Source organism: Otolemur garnettii, unplaced genomic scaffold (genome assembly GCF_000181295.1).
Source record: "Otolemur garnettii isolate 467f Iridium unplaced genomic scaffold, OtoGar3 scaffold00091, whole genome shotgun sequence".
In the NCBI taxonomy this organism is placed as follows: Eukaryota; Metazoa; Chordata; class Mammalia; order Primates; family Galagidae; genus Otolemur; species Otolemur garnettii.
Genome location: NW_003852486.1, coordinates 7,883,357 through 7,904,529, shown reverse-complemented (window position 1 = coordinate 7,904,529; position 21,173 = coordinate 7,883,357). Strand labels below are relative to the sequence as shown.

General features: G+C 46.7%; 1 protein-coding gene across 1 annotated transcript in view; it reads left to right on the top strand.

Moving 5' to 3' along the window:
- Nucleotides 1-18,719, top strand: part of LOC100954639 (epididymal protein 13) — a 31,828-nt gene extending 13,109 nt beyond the window's left edge. The window contains exons 2-6 of the mRNA XM_012808544.1: nt 12,585-12,611; nt 13,293-13,319; nt 14,506-14,633; nt 16,287-16,324; nt 18,695-18,719. Coding sequence (XP_012663998.1) covers nt 12,585-12,611; nt 13,293-13,319; nt 14,506-14,633; nt 16,287-16,324; nt 18,695-18,719 — 245 coding nt within the window. The remainder of the gene's footprint in view (nt 1-12,584; nt 12,612-13,292; nt 13,320-14,505; nt 14,634-16,286; nt 16,325-18,694) is intronic.
- The last annotated feature ends 2,454 nt before the right edge of the window (nt 18,720-21,173 follow it).

Here is a 21,173-nt window from a genome sequence, read left to right as displayed (position 1 = left end):
TTCCCCTTGTAGGTTATGGTTTTCTTATGTCTAGCTGCTTTCAGAATTTTCTCTTTCATATTAGCTTTAGTGAAGTTAATTATGATGTGTCTGGGGGCCGTCTTGTTTGGGTTGACTCATGCTGGGGTTCTGAAACTGTCTGCTATCTGAATTTCAGAATTTCTTGGCATGTCTGAAAAGTTCTCTTTCATAATTTCATGAAGAAGAGCGTCTGTTTTGTGAAGCAACTTTATCGCCTTCAGGGATTCCTATAAGGCAAATATTAGTTTTCTTCGAATTATCCCAGAGTTCTCTGAGAGAGTGATCCATTTTTGCTCTCCATTTCTCTTCATCTTTTAGTGCTTGGGCGCATTCAAAAGCTTTGTCTTCAATGTCAGAGATTTCTTCTGCCTGCTCCATTCTGTTAGCAAGGGATTCTACTGAACTTTTCAGATCTTTGAAGGCTGCAATCTCTTGCATCAGTGTGTCAAAATCTTTGGTCATTTTATCTTTGAAATCATTGAATTCTTGAGACAGCTTTCGAATAATTTGAAATTCTAATTCCCTCCTTTCCTCCATTCTGGTAATCTTATCTGCTATCCAGATTCTGAACTCGATTGCTGACATCTTAGCCATCTGTTTATGGATGGGGTCTTCAAGTGCATCTGCCTCATCCTTTCTTGGGGGGTTGATCTACTCTGGTTATTCAGGTTACCAGAATTTTTCCACTGATTCCACCCCATGCTGAATTTGCACCATTTGAAGACCACCCCCAAACTGTTCTGCCAGTGGTTGCCACCGGAGAAGATGCCGGCTTCCTCTGGTTGCCCAGAGAAATAGGGCGTGTCTGTCTGGAAAAGCCTCAGGGGCATGAGCCTTATTGTTCTAACTGCTGCAGCTGCTGCTTTTTGCCTCAGGGTACCACTGCTCCAGTGTGGTTCCCTCTCACAGTTCTCCAGTGGAGGGCCTGGAGTGCCAGGAATGCGCAGCTCAATCAGTCCTCCAGGCACCCCATAAGGGTGCCCAGGAGAGTGTGGAGCGCCAGCAGCCACACGGCAAACCATGCAGGTCAAGCAGTCCTCTGGCCACAGGGCCAGAACAGGGCGCTTGGTCCCAAAGGGGTGGAGGGACGCTGCTCTTGGGCCTCCTCTCACTGTCTCTGCAGGCAAGGGGGGGAAGGGTGGACTGGAAATTCAATATGGCAGTGAAATTGTTAGTTTGATTTTTCTGCCTGGCAAGAGGGTGTTCAGAGTCTCAGCAGGGTCCCACTAGGGTAGTAGACCCCACTTCCTGTAGCTCTCACACGTGGGGTGAGATAACAGGTCCTCAGTTCACTCTTATCTGTAGAAAACTTACAGGAGCAGACGAAGAGAAAACAAAAAGGAAAAAACCACAACTTTCTTGGGGGAGAGGATGGACACTTTTCCTTTGGGATGTATTATGTATCTGTAGATTGCCTTCTAGGAGTTGCAACTTGCCTCAGCAGAAGTGTCCTGCAGATATCACTCTTCTCTCTTGGCTGGGCTCCTAGTCTTCAACTTTGTTGGGCATTTTCTAAATTTTATCCTTCCCTCTGGACGGGAGCTTCTGCCGGAGGCTGGTACCTGTTGGCCATCTTGCCCCTCCCCCCATATCCCCAGTTCTACTCTCTAGAAGTAAACACCATCACTGTTCTCTTGTGTGTTCTCACGAATACCATTCACACACACATATGTATAACCTTAACTTTTTGAGTTAAAAGTATTATGTGTTTTAGCAATGTAACTTTACCATTTTATTTCAAACACCTGAATAATGCTTTATTCGCACATGATTTAATGAGTTTCCTTTTATGGACATTTAGTTTTTCTTAATATATTTTAGGGGTTTTTTTGTTTGTTTGTTTGAGACAGGCTCACTATGTCGCCCTCAGTAGAGTGCCAGAGCATCACAGCTCACAGCAACCTCAAACTCTTGAGTTTACAGAATTCTCTTGCCTCAGACTCCCAAGTAGGTGGGACTGCAGGCACCTGTCACAATGCCTAGCTATTTTTTTTTTTTTTTGGTTGCAGTTGTCATTGTTGTTTAGCAGGCCCAGGCTAGGCTCAAACTCACCAGCCTCGGTGTATGTGGCTGTCACCCTACCCACTGAGCTACAGACACCACCCCCTAATATATTTTGATTTCAGGTTTGTTTTGGTTTGTTTTCATGTTATTACAAACAATGCTACAATGGACATCCTTACACCATCATTTGTTTTAAATGTTTGTAAGTATGTATCTGTTGAGATAAATGCCTAAACAGGAGCTGACTGGGCCAAAGAGTGTTTGCATTTTAAATTTGGACAAAGGTTTAACAAATTTAAATGCTCATAAACAGTGTGTGAGACTGCCTATTTCCGTACACCTTCAAAAATATGGGATATTATCTAACTTTCTAATTGTCGATAATGTGGTGGCTATAAAAAATTGTCTTCCATATTTTTCACAAATAGACCAGACCCCAGTGGGCGTTCCTGCTGTACCCATGTGCTGCCAGGATTACCATTTCTATTTTCCTTTAAGTGGATTCCCTGTTTCTTTCTTAAATAGATAAACTTAAAAAGTAAAGTTTATATCACTTGAGCTAATGGTTAGCTGGTGTTAATTGTTGTAGGAAGATGACTGTGAAAATGAATAGAATGAAAATAAAACATCGATATATTATAACCAGACCCTACCTTTGCTGAAGCTCTTTGTCTGAAGGCCATTATCTTTGCTGTAAAGGAGGATCAGCACATGTTAAGTGTTAAAAATGAGGTAGCACCATGTAGAAATTTCTCTCTGGTTGAAAGAACTGGAAAAGGAAAACCTTCTCACTATGTGGAACCCAGGGAGTCAAAGCCTAGTCTATATCCAGCTAAGACCTTCTCACAGGGGAATTACCTGCCACACAGCCTTCCCCAAACACATGTACCTAGACTTTCAACTCATTCCCAGTTTACATGACCAGGGACAAGTCTGTTTTTCTCCCTGTAAAGCAGGGTTAGAAACATACACTACAAAGGATGGTTATGAGATTTTGATAAAATGTATGAAAAACTCCTCATATTGAGGAGCTGGTTAAAATTGTTCAACCCCACCACCACCATTCTGGAATCCAGAGCTCTCCTCCCAGCTCTGTTCCTTTGAGATGACAGCTCCTCAGTGCCCACCTCAGCTGGCTGGACCACTGTGCATGCTTGGCTTTCCTGTAAGCCTGGAAGTTGGAATGCCCTGTATCAGCTCTCACAAACAAATCTGTTCATACCTATAATTATTGAGTTTTGATGAAGGCTAGAATGTCAGGACCAGTCCAATGCTGAGCAGCCAGTTCACCCCTGTTTCTCTCCCTTCCTCCCTCTCATATTTTCCTCCTTCTTTTTGAAACAGAGTCTCATTCTGTTTCAGGGGTAGAGACAGGGGTAGGAACTCTGGGTAGAGTTCCGTGGCGTCATAGCTCACAGAAACCTCAAATTCTTGGGCTCAAATAATTTTCCTGCCTCAGCCTCCCAGGGAGCTGGGACTACAGAGATCCGCCATGATGCCGGCTAGTTTTTCTGTTTTTAATAGAGACAGGGTTTTGCTCTTGCTCAGGCTTATCTCAAATTTCTAAACTCAGGGGATCCTCCTGCCTTGACCTCTCAGAGTGCTGGGATTACAGGCATGAGCCACCATGTCCGGCCTATCCTTCTCCTTCTAACAAGTCGAATAATTCAGCCCTCCCTGACTCCTAGCCACAAATAATCCACCTACACCATAAATGTCAGCCCCCTGGGTTCCAGAACCTCCCTCCTTGGAAGGCAGCTTGACTCTATTTAAAAAGCAAATTTTTCTTCTTACTCCACCTGTGGAGTGCCTGCCACAAAGCCAAAGATAAATCTAATGTAGCCTTGTTAGGTAAACTAACAGCCTGGGATTGAAGGCAAGTAAGGCCAGGAGCCATAGACTCATAGGACTGTGGATCTCCTGAATCTATACAGATGGGAAAACTGAGGCCTAGAAAGAAGCAGAGCATCAGAGGCAACGTTATCACAACAATTAAGCACTTCAAACAAGCCAATACATTTTCAATTATTCATTGGCATTGTTACTTTTTAATATTCATAAGCCCCTCTAGGAAGGAAGATGCCATTATAATCTAGCGCAGTGTTTTTCAGCCTTTTTTTAATCTCACGGCACACTTAAAACTATTGTTAAACTTCTGCAGCAGACTTAAATTAGTTGATCAAAAAAAGTAAAAAGAGAACATACTTACTGGATTTTGAATGTCTTTCAGAAATAATTTAATTAATGATCTTTAAAATTTTTGTTGGCACACCTAAGATCCTCTCATGGTATACCAGGTTGAAAATCACTGATCTACAGTGACCAACTCACCCTTTTTACCCAGAGCATTTCCAGTTTTAGCATCAAAACTCTCACAGCCTGGGAACCCCTTCAGTCTGAGCAAACCAGGGTTGTTGGTCCTCCGTTATGATTCCACTTTTATGGTAAGGAGACTGAAGCACAGAAAAGCAGGATAACTTACTGAAGGTCACAGAGCCAGGCTCTGAATGTGGGGCCAACTGGCTCAGTGATGCTCTGTTGTTATCTGGGCAGAGTCTGAAGTCCTTAGGTCACCTACCTGGCTCTTCCTCATCTAGCTCTTGGTATTCTCTGCATGGCCCATGCCATGATCACCTTCCACTACTGTGCTCTGAAGTGGGCCTCCCTCAACCCTTCCAAAGCTCCAAAATACATCCTTATTTTCTCTGTCTGGGTTGCTTTTCCCCCTCCTCTTCCAAATCTCTTCCCATAGTTCACCCTGCTCATCTTTTAGGTCTCAAGACACATCACTTCCTCCAAGACGCCTCCCTGGGGTCCCCACAAGGTTGGCAACCATCACCCCCTTCAAGGTTCTCACCGAACGCTGCAGGTCTACCCAGAACGTTCCTCCCACTTAAACCCCAATGTATGCCACCTTAGTTACCTGCTTCTCTGATAGTGTGTGAGCTCCTCAAGTGTATACATCTCATCTCCCTTCCACTGTGTCCTCCACACCTTGCCTAATACCCATCACACACGAGATTTTCCATAAATATTTCTAAGAAGCAGGAGCATGACTGAGTCTGTCTTCACGTGTAAAACAAGAGAGTTGCACTGCCTCATCACTGCTAGCATTTGCAATTCTGCTGTCCTCAAACTGATTGGAGATGCTTATTTGGGGATGTCTGAGATCCTAGTTTTATTAATGCCAATTTCTCTCTCTGCTCTGCACCTCTGCTTGCTGCCGGCACTGGGGCCTCCAGATAGAACAGAAGAAGAAAGTAAGTACGGTGACCGTTTCTGTCCCTAGAGTTAGATTCCCATAACCCCCTCTGGGCCTTGGAATTCCTTTTTTAAAAAAATCCAGGGATGGGTTGGTGCAGGCCCTGACATTTAGCTATTGGTCTGAATCTAGGCCTTGGTGTGCTGGCAAACATCTAATGAGCATCTCTGTGGGGGATAAGAGAGGGAAAGGGAGCCCTGGTTTGCAGTGACTGCCATTTTCCATGGTGTAAGTACTCTAACCAGCACTGATTTCAGCCTACTAATGGCTTAACAGCTTGCTTGTAGAATTCCTGGGATTTTCATAATCTTTTGTAAGTCTGTGTTACAGTGTTACGTCACTGAGTCTATGTAACATCTTTCTTATTTGGTGTATTAAGTTGTTCCAGTGGGAAGGCACTTTACCCTAGTTATCCTTAGAAATAAGAGGGTAGTTTTGGAAAGAGAAAGAGGCCACACCCTTTATAGAATGGAAGTGAACTTTCTTTTTTTGTTGTTTTTATTTGTTTGGTTGGGTTTTTTCTTTTTTTCTTTCTATTTTTGTTTCATTATTTTTTGCTTTTCCATTCCTTTTGCAGAGGAACTTTCAAGGAGGAAAGTGTCCTCTGAGGAGAGACACCACACACTCCAGTCCCCTCTCCCTGTCTGTGCTGCTAGTTGAGGCCAAAGACTTATCCATCTTTTATGTCCATGGCCCAGAAGAAAGTCTGGCACACAGCTGGACTATTCAAGTGTTTCTCAAAGGAAAAGGGTGCCCCCTACATCCACTAATTCATGTTAGTTTTGCTCATTGGAGGATGTTGAGGAAAACTAAAACTGGGGGACCAACCTGCCTCTATTAATATCACTGAATTCTCACAAGAGCACATATTGACTGGAGCCAGAGTTAGAAAAGGTGTTTTCTCCAAAGTGGCTGATCATCTAAAATAGGGGTGTCCAACCTTTTTTTCCCCTTTGCTACACATTGGAAGAAAAAAAAGTGGCTTGGAACACACATTTAATACACAAACTCTAACAAAAGCTGATTAGCAAAAAAATAAAAATAAAAAAGGTCTGTGGATAATTTTCATGATGTCCAACACCACAGATAAGCAAAAAAGTCCTCAGAAAATCCACATTTGGCCCCTTGAAGCAGGGTGGACACCCTAATGTAAAATTCTTTTTAAAGGATGGATTTGTGCATTCTACCTGGACCTTCTGCATAAGAATACCAAAGGGTGGGATCTAGGAATCTGTCATTTCAAAAGGTTTTGCAGGGACTTTTGATGATTAGGCTCAGATAGGTTGAGAACCAATGAGATAAAGCAGGGCTTAGAAAACTGCAGCCTCACACCTTATCTGTTCTTGTAAATAAAGATTTATTGACACAGAACCACACCCACTCATTTACAAATTGCCTGTGGCAGTTTTCATCCTGTAATGCAGTTTAAGTAGTTGTGACTGGGATGAGTGTGTCCCCAAAAGCCCACACTATATACTGTCCAGCCCTTTACAAAAAATGTTTGTTGACCTCTGAGCTAGAGCAATACTTCTCAGGGGTTTTGCTTGAAATTACGATCTAGGATCCAACCTCAAAACTAAGGAAGGAGGACTTCTGTGAGAAGCTTGAAGCTCTGTGGTTTTGACATGCTTCCCAAACAGTAACACTTACACAGTGAACCTACCCATGTGGACCCACAGAGTTCAACTCAATAGACAAACTGTGTATGCTTCCCAGGCTGCATGTGTAGAGAAGGGGATGGTGCTGCCACAATCCATATCTATATTCCTGCCCTCCCCTGGAGGCAGGCAGTAATTCACTGGTGTTGAGCCACCTGTTCTGGGTCCTTGCTGGTAACTTCTAAACCTGAACACTCTCCTCTCCTCTATGAATCTCACTTCTTTCATTTATAAATCAAAATAACAATGTCCTTGTTATCTTAAGATAGCTTTCCTATGACTGTGAGATAGAGAAGTATTTAATAAAGTACAAAAAAAATACGAATGTGCACATAAGCTGGTGGAATCTTAGTAAGGTCAGTGTTCAGGTAATCATGTTCTACCAGTATTAATTCTTCAATTTACCAAATTTACCAGGTTTTTCCCCCAATGTTTTGTGAGTTTGTAATTAGTACTGTTTAAGAGGCAAACTGAGGCATAATAAAACTTAATTAATTAATTAATTAATGACAGAGTCTCATTCTGTCATAAATAAAGGTAGAGTGCTGTGGCATCATAGCTCACAACAACCTCAAACTCCTAGGTTCAAGCCATCCTCTTTGCCTCACCCTTCCAAGTAGCTGGGACTATAGGCACCTGCCACAACTCCTGGCTAATTTTTCTATTTTTAGAAGAGATGGGGTCTCACTCTAGCTCAGGCTGGTCTCAAACTCCTGAGCTCAAGCTATCCACTGGCCTCAGCCTTCCAGAATGCTGAGATTAGAGGTGTGAGTCACCATACCTGGCCAGTGCAATAAAACTTTAAATTCAAGAGTTTATTTCAGCAAACAATGATTCATAAGTCAGACAGCTCCAAGGGACCACCCCCACTTCCCCAACCCCTCCACTTCCCTGAGGAACACAAGGGGAAGCTTTTATAGGACATATGTGCAGGTACAGTGAAGAACATGCTTGCTTGGTTACAGCCAGACAGTTGCTGGATTCCATATGCCCTATTGCAGCGTCCCCAGTTGTATTAAGTTTGTTGGCTGCTTCTGATTGACTGAGGTTAAGTTTTTCTTTAACGTCGGCCTTTACAGGAAATACCTGTAAGTTTCACTTCTGTCTGGGAATCAGGCAAGACTGGGGATGGGGTGTCACCTCTGAGGACTACCTTGCTCCAGGCCTGATCTCTATTTGGGTTTACCTTAACAGTCACAGTAAAAAAAAATTTTAAATAACTTTTAATTATTTGATGAAGGAATAACTGCCTGGAATGCAACGCTGACCCTACTCTCTTGCTCACTCTTTCCCATATTGACTCCCTGACTGCTGGTTCTGCCTCACCTTCCAGTGAAAGGTAAGTTATTTTTCCTTTTCTGTGGGTGCCTGGTTGTTTGGGGGTACTGAGAAGAAGAGGAAACAAGAAAGAAAAGAGGAGTCTTGATGGTTCTTCTTGGTTTGGGATGATGGTTAAGAGAAACCCATCTCTGGAGGAGTCTGGGGTGGCTGTGGGCACCATACCCCAGGGTGGGACAGTCCTGAGAGAGGTCTTGGGCAGCTGAGTGGCTGGGCATGGGTTCCCTTCACCCATCAAACTCCCAGGCTTCTGCCAGACACTCAGAGACTAAGGCCCAGAAAACGAAGAATTACTGAGCCCTGCACATGTGTTGGGAGGGACTCTGAATCAGGCAAGGAGAGAGAGAACAGAGGCGCATCAAAGGGCACATTCTCCTAATAATATCATCTATGGAAGATGAATCCTCACCCATATGGCCACTTGGGGATTCTAGGCCCTGGGATAAAAATATATCCCTAGAGGAGACAAGTTTCACAGAAGCATCCAGAGTCACCCAGCTTGGTCCCAGCCATTCCCACAGAATTGGGAAAATACTTTCATCCCCCTTATTTGGTTGTCTCCTTGGAGCACCAAGACAGGTGAGCCAGGAAGGCGGTGTCACTAACACCTCTTTTTCCCTCTCCCCTCGTGCCTCTGCCGGTGACCAATGGCTCCTGCTGGATTCTCTCCACCTTGTTGTTTGAATCTCAACAGTATTGAAACGTAAGTTTCTTGTCTCATTTTTTTTCATTCTTTTGTTCTTCTTCTCATCTCTGCCAAAGGAAGTCAATTCTTAGCCATGAATCACCTCCCATCTTCCAAGCATCTTTTCAAGCCCAGGGATGGGTAAAGAATAAGCTCTATTTCCTTCATCTGCATGGGGGTGGTACTGGTGACCATAGCTGGAATCCTGAGAGCCTATCAGGCACCGGGCCCTGGGGCAGCACTTTTAATGTATTTGGGTTATCAATCCCTGAACTGTCTTCACAGGCAGGCATTTTGCACCTGCACTTTTGTGAGGCAAGGGAAGATTGCCAGCTCAGGGAATAGGTCCCGGAGTAGGTCATGGGTCAGTGGACTATGTAGCTTACCCATGTCATTGGTCCCTGCTTAAGACAAGCAGACCTATTTCCCTGAAGACCACCCTGGCTGTTTCGTGATGCTTTCCCTAAAAAAGGCACTGTTTGTCAAACAGAGGGCACATGCTTTTTTTTTTTATAAAACATTTAAAATTGTGGTATAACACACAACAGGTAAATTTTGTTTAAAGTGTGCGATCAAGTGGCACTTGCTATATTCACTATATTGTGCAACCATCACACCCATCCATCTCCAGAACTGTTTAGTCTCTGCAAACCAGAGCTCTATACCCACGAAGCACCAACTCTGTGCTGCCCCTCCCCCAGTGCCTCTGGCAAGCAGGTTGTTCTCTCTGTCCCTCCAAGTCTGATTGCCCAGGGACCTCAGGTAGGTGGAATCACACACTGTGTGGCCTCCACATAATGTCCTCAAGGTTCATGCCCCATGTTGCTCTTGCCAGCATCTTAGTCCTTCTTAGGGCTCAGTGATCCCCTGATGCATGGACAACCACATTTGTTTTTATTTGTTGACAGACATGTGGATTGTTCCCACCTTTGGCTATGGCCACACTCCTTTGTCCCACACTCAAAGCCATCGAAAACCCAGTCCTAATGCACTGCCTGGGCCACTCTGCCTGCCCACCCTCATGTCCCACCTTCACGCAGTCAAACCCAAGAGATCTTGGTATGAGAAATGAAATTGAAAAATAATACCCCATACCTTGAGAGCACATTCCAGGTTTCTAGCTTGGTCCTCAGTAATGACTACTGGTAACCCTTGAGTCCTCATTCTCAGTTTACAAGTGAGGATACTGTGGCACAGAGAGGGGGAGTAACTTGCTCAAGGTCACATAGCTGGGAAGGTGCAGAGAAGAATCTGAACCCAGGCAGTCTGGATCCTTGGGATCTGGGGTCCGATTCCCCAAACCCAGCTAACCTTGATTTGTTTACTCAGTGGAACTAGCAAGTTCAACCCAGGTGCAGCTCAAATAGAAAGGAACTTAGAAACCAAGAGCAAAACAGGAACAGGGTCAGCAAAAAGGGAAAGGAGATTTGTGTAGCAACAGAGTGGAAGTTTAAGTAAAGGGAAACCTAGTACACATCTAGGGAGGTGGGAGTGGTCCCGCCCTCTAGAAAGAAGAGAAGCTGCCACACAAAAGCATTACAGAGATATAAATATTCTCTTTCTCTCTGAGGGGTTCTGGGGTAGAGTCGGGGGATGGTGGTATGAAGGAGAGGAGGCAGTCCAGTGATTGGAAAGGCTTTATTAGCAAACAAAGGAGAAAAAAAGAGCAGAGTGGAGTCACATTTGCAATCAGCTCAGCTCTCAGTTTCAAGAAGCTTTTATTATCCCTTACCAGGAGTGGTAAAGGTGGGAAGGAGTTGCCAGAGGGAGTCATCCCTTCTGCAGAGGGACTAATCTTTGCACTCAGGGCAAATTTTTAATTGGCCACCTTCCTAGGCCAGAATTATAGTTATTGTTCTGTTGTTTACCAGAAACACTGGTCTTGAAGCATTCCAGGGGGTGCAGAACAGGTTGCTGTGATCACAGTTTGGTTTCTGGCCTGCTTTTTCTCACCAGCTGTCTCCCAGAGTGGCTGTATTCGCATCAGGGTGGTGAGAATTTCTTTCCCCCAGTAATTGCTAGTTCCTGACCTTGAGCAATCCTTCCACCTCAGCCTCTCAAGTAGCTGAGACTGCAAGTGTGCACCACCACAAATGACTTATTTTTTACTTTTGTAAAGATGGGGTCTCACTGTGGTGCACAGACTGGTCTCAACCTCCTGGACTCAAGAGATCCTCCCACTTCAGCCTCCCAAAGTACTGGAATTACAAAAGTGAGGCTCTGTGCCTAGCACATGCAGAAAAATAAATGGGGCAATGGTATAGACCACAGCATGGATGAACCTTAAAACATGATGCTTGGCCAAAGGAGCCAGACCCAAAGCCCAGTAGGGTGGGGCTATATTTACATAAAGTATCCAAAACCGACATCCTGGGAGGGCAGTGGAGGTGGCTATTCACCAAGCACAGGCTTGGGTGGCTATTCACCAAGCACAGCTGACAGGTATAGGACTTCTTGGGGTGGGGGGTGATGAAAATGTTCTAAAACCAATTATGGTGACAGTTGTGAAACTCTGTGAATGTACTAAAAAAATTACCTCGTACACTTTTTTTTTTTTTTTGAGACAGAATCTCACTATGTTGCCCTCAGTAGAGTGCCACAGCAACCTCAAACTCTTAGGCTTAAGTGATTCTCTTGCCTCGGCCTCCCAAGTAGCTGGGATTACAGGCACCCACCACAATGCCAGCTATTTTTTGTTGCAGTTGTCATTGTTGTTTAGCTGGCTGGGGCCAGGCTCAAACCAGCCAGCCTTGGTGCATGTGGTTGGCGCAGTAACCACTGTGCTATGGGCACTGAGCCCCTCGTACACTTTTAATGGGCGAATTGTAAATTATGTGAATTATATTTCAATCAAGTTGTTATAAAAAATAAGTTCAGGAAATAACATCAGCAGGTGATGGGACTAACTGCCACCCTGCGATGTTTGGCATGCTGGGTGCCCCCATCACAGAGATGCTGCATGCAGAGGAAGAAAGTGGGGAGCTCCTTTCCAGCCTGAGCCCAGCCCCAGGAAGGCCCCCAGCAATCAGGTTCTCCTCTGATGCACACAACAGGGCCCCTGAGGGTCTGCCCCATTCAAGTCCTGCCTGCTTACCATATCAGGGACCCCTGTCCTTTGACCCCACCTCCTGCCTCTAACCATGTGGTACTCTACCTGCATGTGGCCCCGTCTTCCCTGGCCTCCTCGGACTCTGCACCCTGGACCTCGTCTGTCCCCTGGCCCCTGCCTCACCTCTTGGACCCTACTTTTTCCTGGATGGACCAAATCAGAGATACTAGGTAAGCACCTCACTTCATGCACCCTGGCCCCTGTGGGAGGCTTGTTTTTGCCAGGACCATGGTGCAGACCTGAAAGGTCTCAGACTCACCAGTCCAGTCTGCTCATTCTGCCAATGAAGTCTGACAGGGAAAATGACAAGTGATATACAGCTAAATTACAACACATGCCAACAGCCCGAGGAAGAGGGCCCCCAGGGACAGTGCAAAGAGAAGGTGTCCAGGGACCCAGATAGGATTCTTGGGGGCAGTGGGTTGGAGACAGCTTGCTGAACCTGCTGTCTGGGAGCCTGTGTCGGCTGCCTTCTGTGACCCTGTCCACATGTGTTTGTCCCGTCAGGTCTGCTGAGCCTCCAGGTGCTGAACGGTGAGTCTGCTGCCACTGTCCTGCACTCACTCCTATGTGCTAAAGCCATCAGTGTCTTTAACCTGGGGGAGCCTGAAGGCGTCATCAGCATCACAGATGCTTTACCCATTTATCAGTCCAAGAAGTGTGAACTGAGGTCAGAGGCCCTGCGGGTCTTCCTTCCAGGTGAAGATGCTACAGGGAGGACCACAGGCAGACATCTGTGGGGGTGGGATTAGAGGAGAATGAAACAGATGGCTCAAGAAGCAGGTTACAATCTTCTGGGTACCATGCAGCCCTGTGAGCACACCAAGGTGCAGGAGAGGAGGGTGGGTTTCTAGAGGCCACCAGGCAAGGCGACATTTGCACTCAAACTAGGTGCTGAGGAATGGATGTGAGCACACTTGGGGGAGGGACTCCAGGCTGGGGAGTGGGGTGTGCAGGGCCCTGGAACAGGAAACAGCAAGGACAGGGACACCGAGGAAGCATCTCTCTCCTCACTAGAGGGACAAAGAACTGTTTACAGCTTGGTCTCCATTTCATGACTCACTGACTCTCCCTTCTTTCTTTTTCTTTCTTTATTTCCTCCTTCCTCCCTACCTCCTTCTTCCCTTCCTTCCTTCCCTCCTCTGTTCCTTCCTCCCTTCCTTTCTTATTTTCTTTCCTTTCCTCCTTCTTTTGCTTCTCCTTCTTCATTTTTAGAAGAAACAAACGGCTGCAAGGAGGAATGTGAGTACATGTCCCACCTTTCCCTGTCTAGAGGGCAGTGAGCTACTCCAAGGTTGAAGCCACAGTAAAGCCTTATGGAGGGAAGATGGGGGCTGCAGTGTGGGATAGCCTGCCTCCTTGAGGGTGTCCGATGTCTTCCACCTTTCCATTCCATACTGTTCCTGGTACCAAGGAGACCTGACCTCCTGAGGTATGAGCCAAAAGGTGCTGTCTTCTTCCCTGAAAGTGTGTGTTTCTGAGAGATGGCTCCAAGAAACTTGAGAAAGACATCCCAGGTCACATGGCTAGCAGGAGGCTTATTTAGCTTTTAAAAAGATTTGCATATACTTCAAAGAAACATAGACTTGACAAGGACAAGTTTCCTAAAGTAAACCCCTAGAAAAGGGACAAGAAAAAAATCTCTTCCTCTTCCTGACTTTTCAACAAGGAGAAATTTCTTTTTCTCCATTTGTACTTACTTTTACACTGGTAATGTTTCAGTTTGGGATTTGGGACCTATTCAGACAGGTATGCTTACCTATAAACATTTGAATTTTCCTGAGTGCAATATCTTTAAAACAAAAAGACAAGAAAGGCTCTGTGCCCATAGCACAGTGGTTACAGCGCCAGCCATGTACACTGAGGCTGGCAGGCTTGAACCTGGCCAGGGCCAACTGCAAGAAAAATAGCTGGGTGTTGTGGTGGGTGCCTGTAGTCCCATATACTGGGAGGCTGAGGCAAGAGACTCGCTTAAGCCCAGGAGTTTGAGGTTGCTGTGAGCTATATGATGCCATGGCACTCTACCGGGTGACATAGTGAGACTCTGCCTCAAAAAAAAAAGAGAGAGACAAGAGAAAAAGCATGAAGTAAAAACAACTTTTTTGTACCACTTGAGGATCAAAATAAGAAAGTTAATATTCTGATGTGGGTGCTGGAAAAGTCCTCTTAGCAGGAGGTGGGTGAGAAAGGTAGGAGAGCCAGGTTGGGGGTGAGGGGAGAGGAGCCCAGTAAAAATCCCGTGCAGTGAAGGTCCCAGTGTGTGGGAGGGCAGCTGGAAAGGCTTGGACTCTTTGTCCAGGATAATGGGTGGGAACCAACATGGTGGGAGGCCCAGTGTGGACCAAAATTTCAGCCCCGGAGGCAGGTGGAGATTCAGGTTTGGGTTAGGGTTAGGTGCCACCCTGAGTCCCACCCTCAAACTCTACAGTTAAGCCCGCTCTGGTCACCAGCCCACCCAAGAAACTGCTCCCCAAGAAGAAGAATTCATGGAACTTCTTGAAATGTGCCTACATGGTGTTAACCTTCTTGTTCGTGTCCTACAACAAGGGAGACTGGGTAAGAAGGAGCCAGTGCCAGGGATTTGAACAGGGGGGTGGGGGGCTGGGGGGTCAGAGGAGGAGGAGGAAGTGCTGGGAGGGGTAGAGGAGGATAAGACAGAGGGAAGGAGAGGACCAAGGAAGTGGTCCAAGTAGAAATGGCAGGAGAGGAGACCCCTGCTGTGAACACCCTCTCTCTCCTCTCCCTCTCTTCCTCCCTTCCCACCCTGCAGGCTGGGATAAGAGCCTCCTTCTGCACCAACACAGTCCCTGAGCTCCCTGTAAAAGATTCCCACTCATCCTTTCTGTGTGTCTCTGTCTCCCTCTATCACTCTTTCTGTCTTAATGTCTCTCTCTGTCTATCTCTGTCTCTGTGTTTCTGTCTCTTTGTCCCCCCCCCAAAAGAGAGATCCTGAAGGACCACGTCTCCTGTTGACAGCTGGGACTGTGATGGTTGAGCAGCCTCTGGGGGTCCTGGTCCTGTCAGGACACAGGTGCAGAGGATTTGGGTCTGGAGCCTGGTGGTTCCTAGTACCAAGAGGCTGGTGGGAGGTTGTGTTCTCACCCCAGCTCAGGGAGGCCTTCCTGAAGGAACCAGATCCACTGAGCCTTAGGAATGGGATGAACTTGGCCAGGGGAAGAGAAACAGGGAGCATTTTCAAGAGGGAGCCCCATGTGGGTCAGAGACGACAGGGCAAGGAGCAAGAAGCAGAAATTGCTGTCCATCCACCACCCACCCACCCCTCAACCATTCCCATGGGTAGTGGACATAGCCATACTGGATGCTGAGGATACAGAGGACAAAACAACAAGGCCCCTGAGCCCACAGGGCCCATGCAAAAGGGATGGGGGACTGAGAAGTAACAGGCAGCAACCTCCACAAGATGAGCCCAGTCTGGTCTTGCCACTGTCCCTGAGCAGGTGATGTTCAGTGTTTGGACCGAGGCGTGAGAAGGTCCTGATGTGGTAATCTCCATGGGGCAATTGCTGCCACCAGCAGATGTGGGGACAGGTCCTGGGGGACCCAAGGAGAATCTCCATGACCAGAGTGTGTGATCACATGGACTTCCCAGAGACCTCGGCAAGACAGACACTTGTACTCAAATTTGGCAGAGAGCCTTGGCCACATCTGACCTGAGCTACAGAAGTGTCACCTGGGTGCTGCTCATGGGGAGTGAGAGGGAAGCAGAAGACTGGGGGAGTAGTCTAGGTGGCAGGGTGGGAGATTGGGTGTCTGGTGGGGACAAGAGCTGTGAGAATTGCTGATGTACAGGGTGCGAGGGACAGGAGAGAACAGAGGCACCAACACAGGCCCCAAACTCTGGAGCCCTAGAACAACTGGCGGTTCTCAAACAGGAGTGACTCTGCCACCTTGGGGACCTTCAGCAGGGTCTGGAGCCCTGTGGGGCTGTTACAGCAAGAGGAGGGACTCTGCTGGCAACTGGAGGATGAGAGCAGGGATGCTGCTCAGCACCCTGCATTGCCCAGCAAAGCTCAGCACAACAAAGAATGGTCCAGGTCAAAATGCCAGAGGTGCCAGGCTGAGCAACCCCAGCTCAGTCAATATGGAGAAAAGGGAAGGGAAGGAGCTCACTTCCCACCCCTCTACCCCCGCCCTGCCTGTCTCTTTCTCTCTTCCCGGTTTGCTCCTTCATCAACCTCCCAACCCAAGTGCTACTGCCACTACTGTAACCTGGATCTGGACATCAGGTATGCTATGACAGGAGGCATGGGGCAGGGGGAGCTTCTTTTGAGGTGGGGGACTCAGGTGGGCTTGGAAGCTGCAATCATAGAATTGCATAATTTTATGAAAAATCCTAAGTTCATCACCCTGACTTTCAAGCCACTGCCTGGCACAGCCCATGAAGCAAGCATGTTGCATAGGGTGGGGTCACACAGAGCTGGAGGAATTCATTTAGAAATCCATTCAATCTGTTTTATTTTGGATTTTTAGAAATTGTGGCAAAATATGCACAACATAAAATTTCCCATTAGTGATATTCAGAATGCTCACAAGATTGTCCAACCATAGCCACTATCTATTTCCAGGATTTTTTGTCATCCAAAAAAGAAACTCTGTATCCATTAAGTACAGCATAGTTTCTCCCATGCCTCTGCCTGCTCCCCCTCCCCCGAGACCACTCTCTGTGTCTGCAGACTTGCCTGTTCTGGACACGTATAAGTGGAATCACACAGCCTTTTGTATCTGGCTTTATTCTGTTGAGTGTGACGTTTCCAAGGTTCACCTCTGTTGTGCCATGTATCAGCACTTCATTACTTTTGATGGATGAATAACACCTCAGTGCACGGGTACATTACATTTTGTTCATCAACTCATTAGCTGAAGGACATTGGGTCCTCTCTACCATTTGGCTATAGTGAGTGGTGCTGCCATGAATGTTCCTGTACAAGTTTTTGTTTGAACATCTGTTTTCAATTCTTGTGGATATATACCTAGAAGAGGAATTGCTGGGTCATCTGACAATTCCATGTTTAATTTATTGAGGAACTCAGTCAACGAATTATTATTGAACAACTACTCATCAGTGGACCCTGGAACAGGGCAGAAAAGATTCCTGTGCTCACAAAGGGATGGTAATAAAGCAAATGAATAGATAACTACAGGTGATACTTAGAGCCACAGAGGAAAAGCACAGGATGTTACAAGAAGGAAAACTGGAGAGCTCTGCCTTGGCTTGTCAGGTGGTCAAGGAAAGCCTCTTTGGAAAAAATCTGAGAATGAGAGGCAGCCAGCCAGCCAGAAGACAGGTGAGAGATGCCAGGTGAAGGAAGTGGCAAGCCATGTGATTGCTGTTCAACTACTCAACTCTGCTGCTGTAGCCCAAAGCAGCCAAAGACAACACACAAATGGATGGTTGCAGCCCTGCCCATTGACTGCTGAATGGATAAACCAGTGTTCATCAACCATTTTTATCTCACAGCATGCTTGAACCTATAAACTTCCGCAGCACACTTAAATTATGTTGATAAAAAAAGAGTTAAAGAAAAGAATATACTTACTATGCCTTGAATTTCTTTTGAAAATAATTTAATTTGATCTTTAAAATTTTGGGGGTCTCACCTAAGATCCTCTCAAAGCACACCAGGGTGTGGCGGTACTCCAGTTGAAAATCACTGAGATAAACAAGTCCTGTGGTGGAATATTACTTAGCTCTTAAAAAGGAAGAAGGGGGCTCAGTGCCTATAGCTCAACCGGCTAGGGCACCAGCCACATACACCTAAGGTGGCAGGTTTGAATCCAGCCCAGCTGCGCCAAACAACAATGACGGCTGCAACCAAAAAATAGCCGGGCGTTGTGGCGGGCACCTGTGGTCCCAGCTACTTGGGAGGCTGAGGCAGGAGACTCGCTTGAGCCCAGGAGTTGGAGGTTGCTGTGAGCTGTAATGCCATGGCACTCTACCCAGGGGGATAGCTTGAGGTTCTGTCTAAAAAAAAAAAAAAGGAAGACGGGGCTGACACATGCTGCAACATGGTCGAACCTTGAAAATGCTATGCTGAGTGAAAGGAGCCAGACAAAAAGGTCACATAGCATAGGATTCCATTTATACAAAATATCCAGATAAGGCAAATTCACAGACAGAAGGCAGGTTAGTAGTTGCCAGGGGCTTTCCGGAGGATGGGTGCCTAATCAGTTTCTTTTTTGGGTCAGTGAAAATGTTCTACTATTAGACAGTGGTGAGGATTGGACAACATTGTGAAGTACTGGAAGCCACTGAATCACATGTTTTTAAATGGTTAAGATGGCAAATTTTATGTTATGGGCATTTTACTTCAATTTCCAGAAAACAAAAAAACAACAAAGAATTATTAAAGGAGAGAGGTACTAGACAGTTCAGCTGTCTTTAACAGGTGGTTGCAAGACCCCTCTCTGAAAAGGAGACACTGCTGGTGGTGGGTTGGAGCCTGTGGACTGCCTGGCAGGGCAGAGGACAACTTGGCAGGAGGCAGGCTGGGGCAGGTCATGCAGAGCCCCAGGACCAAGTAGGCACCTGAGGCAAGGAGTGTGAGACTACATGGACACAAATGCACCAATTCTCTCTCCTTTCTTCCCTTCCTTAGAAATGACCCCTGCTGTTCTTTCTAGTGAGCCTGCTTCATCTCAGCCTTCTCCAGGCCTCCATCTCCCAGGTGCTGTCACCTCCCCAGAAAGCTCTCTGTGCCCTGGAGTGCCAGTGTGGGGTGAAGAGTGGAGACTCTGCCTAAGGTTTGTGGGAAGGTTCCTCTAGAGGCCCAGAGAGCTAAGCATCTGCAGGGGTGTCCACTGCTCCCTTACCACAGCCCCTTGTCAGTCCTCCCTGCTGTTTCTGTAATAAAATGTGCACTTACTGAAGTGGCTGGACACTTGGGTCTTCCATTCGCCCAGCACTGATGCAGAGAGTGGGGGGCCAAGGAACTTGCATACTTGGTAAGAGGGTGGACAGGTTGCCCATGGCCATGACAGAGTAATAACTGAGATTTGACCCAGAATGGAATCATTCATGCAACTAGCTCTTAGTAATCACATAGCTAAACTAACTGAGGACAAGAATAAAGGTGTAACAGAGAGCAACAAGCACCAGGGTCATTCAGTGAGCCCAAGGAATGTCTCACAGAAGGGCTAGGAACCTGATACCCCAGAGATCACTCAAAATGCAGATTGTGGCCCACGTGGTAGCTCACACCTATAACCCTCCCACTCTGGGAGGCTGAGATGGGCGTATCCCTTGAGCTCAGGAGCCCCGGACCAGCCTGAGCAAGAGTGAGACACCCCTCCCCGCCATTTCTCCTAAAAATAGAAAAACTTAGCCAAGTATTGTGGCAGGTACCTGTAGTACTAGCTACTTGGGAGGCTGAGGCAAGAGGATCACCTAAACCCAGGAGTTTAAGATTGCTCTGAGCTAGGCTGATACCATGGCCACTCTAACCTGGGGACAGAGTAAGACTCTGTCTCAAAAAAAAGGGAGAGAGAAAGTGGAGATTGTATAAAAAAGATTCTACTCAGAATCTACTTCATATGGTTAAACTTTAAATGAGAAAATATTTCCAAAAACACTGCCTGGCACATGGTAAATTCTCAACTAATGTTAGTTATATCCTTATCAAGGGCAATAGTATACAATAAAGATCCAACGTGACCAACAGTAACTTTAAACTCCCTAGTGGCCCCATTAAAAAAGTAAAAAGAGGGGGTGGAGCCAAGATGGTGGACTGCAGCCAGCTTTTTACAGAGGCTCCCATCCAGAAGGAGGCTCAAAGGACAGAAGTTTAGCAAAGGAGCTGATGGTTTGGAGCAGAGCAAAGAGAGAAGATTGAAGAGCGCACTTCAACCTTCCTGAGGTGAGCTGTGACCCTAAAAATACAATCAAAAGGTACAAAATCCACCACCAAGCAGATGGGAGTCTTCTCCCCCACAAGAAGGGCTCACAGTTTACTCCATGCAAATAAGGAGCAGAGTTCAGACATCCTCCCACTCTATCCCACAGGAGAGAACCCCCTAAAAACTGGACAGCCTACCCCTGCTGGCATGCCACAGCACCCTCTTGCCAGGCATAAAACTGTAAAACTGTATAAAACTGTATATATTCCCCACCTGCAACATTGAACTCCAAGGATTCCCTCCCTCACCCCAAGGTCTGGAGGTTTGTTACCTATGGAGTCCAGATTCTTGGGCATTTCCTTGAGAGAAGTTGAGGGGGAAAGGGCTGGTGCTGCTCTGTGCTGACTGTGGCACAGGAGTGAGGAGAAGAAAGTTGGCTCAGAGGAAGCCATACAGCAACAGTGGTATCCTGAGCTGCGAACTGATGCCATTCCAGATAGGCGAGCATGTCTCTCTGGGCAACCAGAGGTTCCAGACAGCAGCCACAGGCAGAACGGACTTGGTAACTTTTGTAAGTAAAGAGACAATTAGCACCAGCCCTTAGGGGAATATAGCTGAGACAAAGGCAGTGGGCAGGCAAAGGCTGGGATTGGCACCTGAGTGTAAACTCTAATTGTTTGCTGCCCAGGATTGAGTTCCTTATCAGCTCTAGCAGCCTCTGACTTGCAGAGGAATTTAGCTGGGATTGGAGTGAATAGGGTCAGAGACATGGGGGATTATGAGTGACTGGGTGCAAGGTGGGTAAGTAGGTATTAACCTTCCCAGACTAAACCATTTGCTGGGTGGGTCCCTTTGCCCTCACAGAGCACTGAAGCAAGTTGTATCTGAGCTGCAAGCAGACCCCCCCACCTTATCTAGCTGCCAGAGACATTTGAACTCTTCCACCTGAAACTGGTGCTGACTGGGACAACTGATTTGGACCCCTTAAACTGGGCAGACCACCTAGGGTGCCCCTTTGAATAGTCCCTGGCTTAAACTGGGCAGACCACCCAGGGACTATTCAAAGGGGCACCCTAGGTGTATGGTTGAGGGAAGGTTTGATTTTCCTTGCCCAACTGTTGTTTGTGGGGGGCGGGGTGACTTAATTGCTGGTATTTCTCCACAGCAGAGACTTCAACCAAGAGAAACTGAATCACTAGGGTAGGACAGAGACCAGCTGAAAATAAGACAGAGCCACTTAGC